The 13,676-nt window shown below is 42.6% G+C and overlaps 1 protein-coding gene across 5 annotated transcripts in view; it reads right to left on the bottom strand.

The window, feature by feature from the left end:
* ARHGEF11 (Rho guanine nucleotide exchange factor 11) overlaps positions 1 to 13,676 on the bottom strand; it is a 630,876-nt gene that overhangs the window by 596,120 nt on the left and 21,080 nt on the right. For 4 of the 5 annotated variants that reach the window (XM_069949394.1, XM_069949398.1, XM_069949396.1 and 1 more), the window contains exon 2: positions 4,254 to 4,286. The exons of the other annotated variant lie outside the window; for it this stretch is intronic. In XM_069949394.1, the coding sequence (XP_069805495.1) occupies positions 4,254 to 4,286 (33 nt within the window). The remainder of the gene's footprint in view (positions 1 to 4,253; positions 4,287 to 13,676) is intronic. 5 annotated transcript variants of the gene reach the window in all.

The raw sequence follows: 13,676 nt of genomic DNA, 5'->3' as shown, positions 1-13,676 counted from the left end.
TTTATCAATGTACATAAGTTAAAACCTCTCAGGTACCAATCATAACCATGTGGCATAATATTGGAAGGTGTGAAACATTTACAAATGAAAGGTATGGTAGTGTGTTGGAAGGTAACATGTTACAGTCACAAGCAATTACATTAACAGTCACATCTTACCAGGCTGCAATGGGGCTGATATAGAAGGATGAAACAGCAGCAAATGTGTAGTGAACAAGAGAAAGACAGACAAGTTAGTAACAGACAAATGAGCGACCTCAACGTGTGCACAAAAAATGGCAGCATTTCCCAAAACAACCAACTGGGGTTCACTGAAAGCATTAAACTGATGATTGATATGGACAGCAAGGCTACAGACATTAGATTGGGAAACAACGGAGGACATAAATCATGCCGATGGAGAAGGTGCAGATTTTTGCATGGTGCGCAGAAGCTTCCAGGTATAAACCATAATAAATTAGACACGGGAGGAGACCAAGCATCCTCCCTGGCTTGCCGGGTGGCTGTTGTATGCCACGGAAAAGGTAAGAATCTGCGCCTTTTCTGTGGTATGCACCAGGGGGAACCTTGTTAATAAATCTGTCCCACTATGTATTTAATAGTGTGTTCACATATTCAGGTTTTAAAATGTCATTACTGAACAGAAAAGCCAGGAAAAAAATCATCATAAATGGAGGACACGTATAAAGTTGCAAAGAAGGTTTGACCAGGCTTTTTTTCTACTGCAGGAGAAGGGAGTATCTGCTTGTCTTTTAAGGGAAGTTTACATGAAACAACTTTTCATCATTATTTTTGTACAGGCCATTTATACTTAAAGGGAATGTACCATCAGGCTGACCCACCCCCATTGAGAGGAAACATCCACCTCTCTATGATACGGCTCCATTAGAATCAATGGAGCCGTATCATAGAGGGGCGGGGGTTTCCTCCCACTGGGGGTGGGGCAGCCCGCCTCCAGTGCTTCCCGTGTCTAGACACCACTCTCTTACTGTCATTGCACTCCTCGGGGATTGACAGGGAGAGGCACCAGTAACAGAGTAACAGGCCTCTCTGCCCGTCACTCATCCCCGCCGAGTGCGCTGACTAGACATGGGCGGGGAACCACTTGGATGACTAACTGCACCCATCTATCTGCCGCATGCAGGAGGATTAAACATAATTTTCACCTGTAAAAAGCTGTAGCTGCGGCCGGTGCATGCTGTGAGCTGAACAGCAGCTTTATACAGTGCTCCAGGGAACCAAATCAGCCCAATTGGGCTGAGTGGTTCCCTTTAAAGCCCCTTCATATGTCTGTGGCAGTTTTTACTGTTAGGAAATTCTGATCAGGAACCCTTCAGGAGGCTTCAGAAAATCACCGGTAATTCCTTAAAGTAGTCACTATTTACAGTGAGAAAACCATCAGGACTGCCTTCAAGATTTCCTGATCAGGGAAAAAAAAAATGTATTGTAGTGTCTGTAATTCTGGATGCCTTCCTGATACGTATCCAAATGTTCCCTTAGACGTATCCAAATGTTCCCTTAGACTTCTATGGGGGAATCCATTCAGGAAATCAGGACGAAAATAGTACAATTCTATAATTCACCTGAACGGACAGGTCAGGAAAAAAACCTGTAGGTGTCCCTTCTTACTATATAATAAAAGCATTTTTCTACGTCTTGGAATCACAGACAGATATATGAAAAGTAAAATGCGTCTTCCTGATTACTATCTCAATCACATGGGGTGATATCTGGCCATTTTGGCCTGATACAGCATATAAGTGCTCAGTGTATTAGGGCCCCAATGAAGGGAGCAAGCAGTTGTTGGCCTATCGTTGTATTTCATCAAATTTAAAAATCATTGTCCGCCTGCCACACATTGCTTTGTGTAATAGGTGATGAGCAGCTGATTAAAGGGCGAAGTCGTCATATAATAGTAAAGAGGTTATGCTTCCCAATGTCCTCCTGCCTTTTCTCTGCTTTCCTTGCTGACTGCAGAAACTTCCAAACCAGTCTCTGAAATTGACAGCCCGCTCAGCCAATCGTTGGGCTACATGGGACAGCAATTATTGACTGAATAATTGACAGAGCAGGCTGTCACTGCAAACATGGATTTGGAACTGTTGGGGGAAGCTGCAGTCAGCTGGGAATGCAGAGATAAAGCAGCAGGACACCTGAAAAGCATAGCTTCTTTATTTTCTATATACACCGAAAGCAAGGGCTGCATGATCATCGAGCCGCCTAATAGGCTCTGTAAGCGACCCCCGATCTAGCAGATTAGTATCTTACCTGCTTAAGCCCCTATTCCACAGGGCGACTATGAGGAGCAAACGCTATTACACGCTATCGAACGTTTTGCGAACGAGCAACAATAAAAATAGGTCCAGGTCTTATAAAGCGATCAACGATTTCGGTCGTTAATCTTTAACTGCATTTCAACCGAACGATTATCGTGTGGATTTTAACGATTATCTGAACGATAATGTCCGGTGGAATAGGGCCCTAAAGGCCCTATTCCACGGAACTTTTTCGAACGATTATCGTTCAAACGACCGCTCGTTAACGCTATTCGTTCTGTGGAATAGCTGTAAACGAGCGAACGACAACAGCTAAATCGTCGTTGAGTCGTTCACTATTTTTTTTCAACATGTCGAAAAAAAATCGTTGGTCTTTCAACAATAATTCGCTAATCTTTTCGTTGAATAAAAAATTTTTCAGTCGTTCTTGAAATGTCTACCTACATTTCCCCACATTTTAAACGACCTACATTTCCCCACATTTTAAACGACCATGTAACGATGTAACGACCGCAAAAAAATAGTTACACTACAGATATCGTTCACGTTCCCACACGTATGTGTTATCGTTCGCTTTAAAAAATCGTTAAGTGCTCGTTAACGAGCGGTCGTTGGAGCGAGTCTATGAACGATAATCGTTCCGTGAAATAGGGCTATAAGTGAGAGCAGATCTAAATGGATTTCTTATGTACACACTACAGAACTTTACTTGTGGTGCAGATTTAAAAATTTGCAGCATTTCAATTTATGTTGCAGATTTTCCCATTTTAATGAATGAAAAGTAAATTCCCCACCACACCCACAGTAATTTTTTCTGTAAGTGATCAGCCTAGTGTGCATTTACCCCAAGGCTGGGCTAGGCGGTTTCCCGAACAACTGCTACTAAAAATGCAAAAAATGCTGTGGCCAGCTTGAGAGTCAGTGACTCACTCGATCCACAGTATATAGTCAGAGATGCAGTGACGCAGAGTGCTGCAAGGCGGAGACTCCAAACTGCATCCAAATCCCACTCATCTGGTGACGTGGGCATAATACAACAACAGGATCACCAGTCTATATACGGCAATATGCTTAATAGAGGATATAAATTCCCTAAAGATCGATCCTTCAGGAGAACAGAAGTATTTGCACTTGATTTTTCACTCTGACTTGAAACAATTATTTTAGCATGACTAATTAAAAGTTATTTTAAATACCTTTTTTTTTTAGGTATCACCTAAGATAAGAGAATATATAGAACCAATAGTCAGCACATTTGGTCACTTGTCAGTTGATCCCTGGCTCTATTAAGGTCACCATACACTTTAGACTTTTGCCCAGGCCAAACCTGCTGTTCGCGGCACATTCTGCTGTAGTCTAATATGTATGGTGCCCTCCCAAACAACCAATGACAGATGATGTCGGCAGTGATAGGGGTCGATGGTGATAAAAAATTACGGTCAACTCCTTTTTTGAGAGAGGGAGAGAACGAGAAGAAAAAAAGATGCCACAGTGAGAGTGCTCTAAGTGCGGCTTACCCCTCCACTTCCCATAGACAACACAGGAACACTCAGCCATGCCAAACATTCCTGTGCGTGGTGAGGGTGGACAGCAGACAGGGGATATAACTGACAGCTGAACAGTTAAACAATTAGTTATTGCAGGTGTATCGAGGCCTTTACATGGGTAGATATCTGCCCGATGTGGCATGTAATCTCTTCACATAATACCTTTACTTTGTATATTACTTTGTATATATATAATTCAATTATAAACATCTCTCCACAAATGGCAGAGAAGGAAGGGCAGCATGAAGGGCTTGGCTACTGCCTGCTTCTTTAAAAACACCACCCTGCACTCAAAGTGAAGTGTCATACTTCACACCACAAACGACTTTTTCCAAAATGCTTCAAAACAGATTTAGACATACATAGCATGCTGCAACATGTGATTCCACAACTCCAGAAGACTACAATAACACATACATATTCCTACATACCTTGGCAAATGAGGGTGTCGTTTAGAAGGTGCTCTGCGACACAAAGTGTAAGGCAGATAGATGATGAAAACAGACCGCAAATCCCATGAAGGCGCAAAAAAGAAAAAGAGAAACAGATAGGCATGACAAGAGACAGTGTAAGAGACACAAAGAAACATGGCTGCAGACTACAGTACACAGGTATGTACAGGTAACAAAGATACTGCAAGGATTAAGTCAAACATTTAATCTGAGGTACAGTAGGACAAAGTATGTTCAGTGTACATAAAGAAAGACATGAAATTCAGAACAAAATTTACAGTGAAACATTTAAAGCAGAAGTCCTACGAAAGTAAAAATAAAAATGCAGACAAGCAGGGGGTTGCAGGAGTATAAAATACAATGTAAACTTTCCCATCCTTGTGCCCCATAGTGACGGTGTCCTGAAGCTTTCCTAGCTGCAACATCAAGTACCCAGCTTAGGGATTGCCTGCTCAGACAGTCACTGTGACGTATGCGACGTACCCGGTTTCCAACTGAAGATGACAGCTGGTGGACATCAACAGGACCTGGGAGCGGCGCAACAGAGACACAAGGAGGGGTGAGTTTACTTTATTATTTTCTTGCACCCCCCTGCTTGCCTGTCAATTTTCATTTTCTTTGGACTTCCTCTTTAAAGAAGGGCCAGAGTGGGCAGCAGGCCTGCGTGCAGGCCCGCATGACTAAGGCTTGTAGGCAGGACCAGCTTGCAAGGTGGGGCCTGGGGGCGGGGAATAATTGATAAAAGGGTTGGCTTCCCGCCTCATGCCTCACTTGAGCGGGAGCTGTAACGCGTTCCCACCCTCCCTCCCCTTTTTAGTTTATTTGGTGGAGGGGCAGTTTTTGATGGGGATTGGGTGCCACAGTGTCAGCTGGTGTGTTGTCATAGCAGTCCTGGGCGGGGAAGGTCCTTGAAGTTGGTGGTAAAATTGGTGAGGGATGGGAGGGGCATCACAGGGTATGACTCCCCCTACCTCAATTATGGTAGCAAATTTGTGCTCAGCTGGCGCAATTTTGGGGCTCTCTTATGGTGTAACAACCAAGAGTTGGTATAAAGTGTGGTAGCCAAAAGTTTTGGCTTGGAGCCTCCGAGCCGGGAAATGGACGGCTGGGGGTAAATAGTGTTGGAGAAGTTTTCTTAACCGGGGGCGCCAGCCTTTGTAGCTTCAAGGACCTTTCCCTGTTTTGCTTTCAAGAATCTATTATGTGTAAGTGATGTTTTAAGTGGGGTGTGGACTTACTATATTATGTATGTGTTTAACATATGTGTTTATGTTATTTTTGTTACTAAACATTGGCTACTGTGGCCACAATTTATCTAATCCAGGTGTCAGTGACCAATTTTGGGGATAGTGAGCTGGGATGTGGTAAGTGGTTGGGAGGAGGGTGTGCGGGTGGGTAGACCGAGAGATGGGGTTTTTATTTTAGGAGGGGGCGGAGAAAGAGAGAGGTTCCTTCCCCTCTTTGGGAATTGTGGAGCTTGGTTTATAAACCAGGCTCTACAATTCTAGAGTCAAGTGACAGCAAAAATATGTATGCAAAAACAGGGGAAAAAGGTTTAAAAGAAATTGCTGGTAAGATAGATGAGCATGCTGTCTCCTCTCCCCTTGCAACAAATGTTCATAAGACTGGATATGGTATGGTATGGATAATAAAATCTAGTGCATTCCTTCGATACCATAGATGTTATTCTTCTATATGCTCATTGGCCCACATCTACTATAACTGTCTAAGTGCAAACTTGGACTAGACAATCTTTAAATGGGCCAAATTTATCAGGTTGTTTGATAAATTGCACGTAAAGACTGTCTACTCGTAGTTTACACCACCAATTACTTGGCTTGAAGTGCACCATAATTTTCGGCCAGATTCAGTTACAACTCCAGCACAACTCCAGCCCAGACTAAACTTACATCTAAACCATTTATGAAAAAGGTTCACCATTTTCATAAATTTGGTACAAGTACACATGACAAGCAACCAGCACCACAGTGTGAAAAAAAACAGTTTAAATACACAATGTATATTCCCTTCCATCTGTTTAGATTATTCTTTAAAGTTGGCTGTCTTACAAAAAATAGAGTAGTTACCTATAGAAACATTTTTCCCCCTACAGCCATATGGCTGCTATGGTATTTAGGCGTTAAAAGTATGTTATTATGCATGTAAAACTACATTACAATACAGTAGAATTACTTCTGAATTACTTACTGATCTAGCATGAACAGAAGTTAAAGTCTAGCTAAATAGAAAAAACTACAAGGAGGACGGGGGGGGGGGGGGGGGGGGGGGGGGGCGTTAGAGGCAGGAACATAATAAAAAAAATCTATACTACCAGTCTCTGTGCCCCTGCAGCACTGCATTGCCGCTCTGGGCTTTTCCAGATCTCCCTCCTGCAATGTCATAACCAAGCTGATGGATTGCCTTCTAAGCCACCCAGTGACTGGGATGGGACACCACTGCAATCACTGACTGGCTGAACGGGGCAATCCATCAGCCGTGTCGGGTATTTTACCCTTTGTCACAACGTAACAGAAAGCCAGGAGAAAATTTGTTTCGGCAGCGGTCAGATGCTATTAACCCCCACCCCCCCCCCCCCACCCCTCCTGCCTGCACTTTTGATTTTGCCAGAATTCTCCTTTAATATGCACCAGATTATTGAACATTCTGGATCAGAGGATGCAACCAACCTCCAAAAGAGGCTCTGCACTCCTGAACATAAAGCAAACCCACTTGGATAATTTATTTAGTCAGGTCTGTGCCTCCTGGCAGCAGGCGAGTATCCGACATACAGTTGGAAGCTGCAGGCTCTGTGATCTGTAAATAATGGATCCTGAAAACTGCCTCATAAACAAAGATGAAAAAAAGTTAATTCCTGACAATTGGAACCAATCAGAATCATTATTTTGGCTTTACAGAGCATAACTGCAGAGATTGTAAAAGTCTCTACAAAGACCAGAACAGAGACTTTCTAAGGATCGCATTGGTATACAAAAGGAAAGCCAAAAGATTAAAAACTATCTAATTTATTGACAGCCATAAAAGAAAGAAAGAAAGAAAGAGAGGGGGGTGGGGGAAATCAGGACTACCCATGGAACCTTGGAATATACACTTTTAGGCTGGGTTCACACACTGTATACTTCAGGCAGTATTTGGTCCTCAAGTCAGGTCCTCATAGCAACCAAAACCAGGAGTGGATTAAAAACACAGAAAGGCTCTGTTCACACAATGTTGAAATTGAGTGGATGGCCGTCATATAACGGTAAATAACTGCCATTATTTCAATATAACAGCCGTTGTTTTAAAATAACAGCAAAAATTTGCCATTAAATGACGGCCATCCACTCAGTTACAACATTATGTGAACATAGCCTTTCTGTGTTTTCAATCCACTCCTGGTTTTGGTTGCTATACAGCCTCACAAATACAGCCTCAAATATACATAGTGTGAACCCAGCCTTAGGGTGGGTTCGGACTACGGAATTATGGCTGGTTCCACATTCCGCCAAAAGAATTGTCACATCAATTCTTTTGGCGGAATGCAGAATAAGCAGGCCCATAGAATGGTGTCTATAGAGCCGGCGGAAAGGCGTGCAGCCGTGAGCGTGTACAGGGCACAGAATTCTGTGGAATTTATCCGCGAGAATACCGTAGTCTGAACCCACTCTTAAGCTATGTTCACAAAACATATTTTTTCATTTAATAATGGCCGTTGTTGCAGATTGCAACACCAGCACCTGACATTTCAGTTTTGTGCGGCTGCTATTTAATGACAGAGCAGACAATGTAAAGTGTGGCTCCAGAGTCATACATAGTGTAAACCTGGCCTTAACAGGAATTCTTGATAACAGAACATGAACACATTTAATGTTTATGGCAAAGCCCAAGATGTGAAAGGGTTCTTCACAAACAATAATTCTACATCTCAAAGTTACATTAATGGGTCAGGCTATTAAATTATTGGTCACCAGGTGGCAGAGAAATCATCTGTCCCCATCAGTTTTTTTAGAGCTTCCACCAATTATAGCCAGACATTCAGGAGAACAAAAAATCTATGAGTCTCTATCAGTCGAGTTTTTTTTTTTCTTTTTCTATTTGTCTGTGGTTTTCAGATTTCATTATTGTCCTGGAAAATGAGATTCCTCTTAATTACTGCATTTATATTACATCAGAGATATCAACTTTACACAAGCTTTTAAGCTGAGATATGGTACTTAACTTAACTATGGTACTTAGCAGTTTTTTCCATGATATAAAGCATCTCTAGCATACAAACAGAATCTGCCAGGGTGGGCTGCATCCTAGATCTGTAGGATGCAGCTGGGAGCCATATCAGCACAACCATTACAGGCTCCTTGCCTGTCAATAACCACCACAGAGAACGCTGACAGGTAGAGAGCTGTGCCTAGGACACCACCCAGCAGGGCTGTGGAGTCGGTAAGCCGCAGCTTCGACTCAGACTCCTGAATTTTATCAGGACCGACTCAGACTCCCAACTCCGACTCCTGCTCCATTTATGGCCAGTCATATACCAGGGGAGTTATTTATCACACTGTCTCAGAAGCTTCTCCCTAATGTCCTACATGATCCTGGGGTGACTTCTGAGGGAATAAGGAAAGATATAAAGCAGCTTCTCCTGTGTGTGCAGTGGATGCAGCCAGTCTCCAGCCTCCATGTCCTGAGCAACTCACAACTAGACTAGAAGGAGCAGGTGGTCCTTTAGTTTCTAACTAAATATTCACCATACACACAGAAACACTGCTAACAATGCCAGATACCTGTAATATAGAGGTCAGCCATAGTGATATAGAGGGGGGGGGGTCACACATAGTGATATAGAGGGGTGACGCATAGTGATATAGATAGTTGACACAGTGATATAGAGGGGTCACTGTGGGTGTGGGGGCATGCCATAGCACACAGAGCATGCTGCAGCATTAGCACACATACACACAGCCTGCTGCAGCCACAGCACATACACACACAGCCTGCTGCAGCCATAGCGCGCGCACACACACACACACACACACACACACACACACAGCCTGCTGCAGCCATAGCATACACACACAGCCTGCTGCAGCCATAGTACATACATACACACACACACAGCCTGCTGCAGCCATAGCACACACACACAGCCTGCTGCAGCCATAGCATACACACACAGCCTGCTGCTTCCATAGCACACACACAGCCTGCTGCAGCCATAGCACACATACACACAGCCTGCTGCAGCCATAGCATACACACACAGCCTGCTGCAGCCATAGCGCACACACACACACACACACACACAGCCTGCTGCAGGCATAGCGCACACACACACACACACAGCCTGCTGCAGCCATAGCACACACACACAGCCTGCTGCAGCCATAGCGCACACACACACAGCCTGCTGCAGCCATAGCACACACACACGCACAGCCTGCTGCACCCATAGAACACTGAAGAAAAACACCACAATGAGGACAGAGGTTACTGCTACACTACTTATGTGTTCTCCTCCTCTTCTAACTTACACAGGATATCTTCATATTACACTATATTACACTGCTGCTCATATACAGTCATCCAGCATCCAGGGAGAGAACAGCACAGATCTCCCCCCACACAATGGACTCTTCCAGCTCAGAAACAAACTGCCAAATAGTGACAACTTTTCCACGACCACCCTCATCTAATAGGGCCAATAATAATATGTATTGATGAGCAAAACTTATAAAATTCATATCAAAACTCAATTGTTCTAAGATTTTTTTCGACTCCAGCCAAAACTAGCTCTGACTCCGACTGCACGACTCCGACTCTGACTCCACAGCCCTGCCACCCAGATCATTAGTCCCAGCTCTCTTCCTGGGGGAAAGTGTATTTTTTTCATTGGGGGGGAGAGGGGGGTTAATGTTTATGTCAGTCGCCATATAGTCAAACTGTCATGTTATCTATGTTCCCAATGTCGGTACAACAGGCTTCCTATATAAAACTGTTATTTTATTTGACTGCTTAAAAATAAAAAATAAAAATAAAAAACACATCTAAAGGTGTTTAAAATTGCTCTATTACCATCCTTAGAACGCTTTTATTTTTTGGTCTATGGGGCTATTTAAAGGGGTTGTCCAGCGAAAATCTTTTTCTTTCATATCAACCAGTTTCAGAAAGTTACATAGATTTGTAATTTACTTCATTTGTAATTTACTTCAATTAAAAAACCTCAAGTCTTTCCTTACTTATTAGCTACTATATGTCATGCAGGAAATGTTTTATTTTCAGTCTGACACAGTGCTCTCTGCTGACATCTCTGGCCGAGACAGAAACTTTCTAGAGCAGGAGAGGCTTTCTATGGAAATATATAGTCAGAGTCCCTGTCTCGGCCAGAGATTTCAGCAGAGAGCACTGTGTCAGACTGAAAATAAAACAACATTGCCTGCACGACATTTAGTAGCTGATAAGTATGGGAAGACTTGAGATTTTTTAATAGAAGTAAATTACAAATCTATTTAACTTTCAGATATCAGTTGATTTGAAAGAAAAAAAGATTTTTGCTGGATAACCCCTTTAACCCTTTGAGGACCAGGCCCAAAATTTCATTATTTATGAAGATATAAATTGGTGAAATCGCAAAAAAGAATGCAATATGGTAACGTTTGGGGGGTTCCTGTGTCTACGTAATGCACTATATGGTAAAAGCGACATGATACAATTATTCTATAGGTCAGCCCGAACACAACCATATGCAGGTTTACACAGATTCTCTAATGTTATATATATTTTTTAAATGAAATCCTTTTTTTGGCAATTAATTATAAATAAAATGGGACTATGGTGACGCTTATAACGGTTTTATTTTTTCACCTATGGGGCTGTATGTGGTGTTAATACCATATTTAATACCATATTTGTGAAGATCGGACGTTTTGATCACTTTTTATTAATTTTTTTTATATATAATGTAACATAAAATCGGTAATCCGCGCAATTTTTTCCCTCTTTCCGTGTGCGCCGTTTACCGTTCGCAATGACGCTTGTTATATTTTAATAGATCGGACAATTACGCACGCTACGGTATATTATATGTTTATTTGTTTATTTATTTTGATATGTTTTATTTATATAATGGGAAAGGGGGGTGATTTCAACTTTTATTGGGGGAGGGGTTTTGGGGTAGTGTGTTAGTGTTTTTAACTTTTTTTTTTTTTTTTTTTACACATTTGAAGTCCCTTTGGGGGACTTTTACATACACTAGTGTGATTACACACACTGATCATTGCTATGCCATAGGCATAGCATTGATCAGTGTTATCGGCGATCTGCTCATTGAGCCTGCCTGTGCAGGCTTAGTGCAGCAGATCGCCGATCGGACCGCACAGAGGCAGGTGAGAGACCTCCAGCAGTCCGTTTTACCGATCGGGACCCCCGCAGTGTGACAGGGGACTTACCGATCGGTAAGTGACAGGGGACTCCCCCTGTCACTTACACTTAAACGCCGCGGTCGCGCCGCGATCGCGGTGTTTAAGGAGTTAATGACACGCGGCAGCGCGATCGCTGCCGCGTGTCATTACCGGGGAGGTCCCGGCTGCTCACTGCAGCCGGCCCCCACCTCCTATGAAGCGCGCTCCGCTCCGGAGCACGCTTCATAGCGGGAGAAACACCCAGGGCGTACAGTTATGCCCTAGGTCGTCTGGGGACAGACTTCCATGGCGTAACTATACGCCCTGGGTCGTCTAGGGGTTAACCTCTTAGGGACATATACCGAACCTATATGACATATGCCCGCAAGAGGTGTTCAGAGGGGGGCCGCGGCTGTTAGTGGCCTGATCGCCGCTCCCGCTAATTAACACCATTAGATGCAGCTGTCAAACATGACAGCTGCATCTAATGGTGCGTTTACACAGAAAGATTATCTGACAGATTATCTGCCAAAGATTTGAAGCCAAAACCAGGAACAGACTATAAACACAGATCAGGTCATAAAGGAAAGCCTGAGATTTCTCCTCTTTACAAATCTACTACTGGCTTTGGCTTCAAATCTTTGGCAGATAATCTGTCAGATAATCTTTCTGTGTAAACGCACCATAACAGTGTTAAATGTAGCCCATCCCTGGTGTCTAGTGGCGGGATCCCCCCCCCGCGTGCGATCTCGCGGAGGGGGGATCCCTTGGTCTTACCGAGCCGGGCCTCAGCTAAGTAATGACGCTGGTCCTGGCTCAGTATTTCATTGCAATGGTCTGCAGCAGACCAAAGCAATAGAGCACCGATCCGATGGATCAGTGCTGTATTATACTATAAGAGATCAGTGTAGCTGTATTAGAAGTTCCCATTTTATAAATAAAAATGAATAAATAAATAAACAAACATGTTTGGTATCGCCGCGTGCGTAATTGTGAACTATTAATTCATCACATTCCTGGTCTCGCAAGATAAATGGCGTAAGCGCAAATACCAGCCAAAGTGCAAAAATTGTGCATTTTTGGTTGCATCAAATCCAGAAACATTGTAATGAGAATCGATCAAAAAGTCGCATATACACAATCAAAGTACCGATAGAAAGAACACATCATGGCAAAAAATCTTGATCAGCCCCATAAACCAAAGGATAAAAGCGCCATAAGCAATTTTAGGGAACTTTTTTTTGCCGTAGAACGTTTTATTTTTTTAAAAGCCATCAAATAATATAAAAGTTATGCAAGTTGCATATCGTTTTAATCGTACCGATTTGAGGAACATATATAGCATGTCAGTTGGTTTACATATATATAGTTAAAATGTCTAAGAAACAAGGTATTGGAGCAATTTAAGATGTGGCAATAGTCGGACAAAGTCAAGTAACTTATAATGTTGCAGTATAGGTAAAAAAAAAAAGGTAAGACAAAAAAATGTTTTTATTCACCGACATCCAGAACATTTGAAAACATATATAATAGAATGATAGTGAATTTTTCTTTCTACAGTGGTAAAGGGAACCTGTTACATTGAAAGTACAATGGGCATCAGGTTACAGAGTAAGAGGAGCTGAGCAAAACTGATATATAGATTTTGGTGAAAATGATTCAGTGTAATTTTTTATTAACTTTCATTTATGTTTACTCTGGGCTTAGGAGTCCAGTGGGTGGTCCTAATCAGTAACTGTATGTAAAGATATACAAGGAAGGCTGTCCCTAAGCATAGAAAGAACAAGAATTAAAATGATTGAAATGCTAAATCTTTTCTCAAAAATTATATATAGCTCTGCCAAAAGATTAGACTGCATTTGATTTTAACAAGTTTTCCCTCAAAATTTACAATGAGGCTGAGCGGCAATACCAGCAAAACAGCAGACTCCTAGTCTCATACAACCTCTTTAGGATGAAGGCATCCTACCACAGCTAAAAAAGAAAAAAAAAATAGATAAGGTCATCCAGCGGC

Source organism: Dendropsophus ebraccatus, chromosome 13, assembly GCF_027789765.1.
Source record: "Dendropsophus ebraccatus isolate aDenEbr1 chromosome 13, aDenEbr1.pat, whole genome shotgun sequence".
Lineage (NCBI taxonomy): Eukaryota > Metazoa > Chordata > Amphibia > Anura > Hylidae > Dendropsophus > Dendropsophus ebraccatus.
The sequence above is the reverse complement of the archived record's forward strand: the minus strand, read 5'-3'. Positions and strand labels throughout refer to the sequence as shown.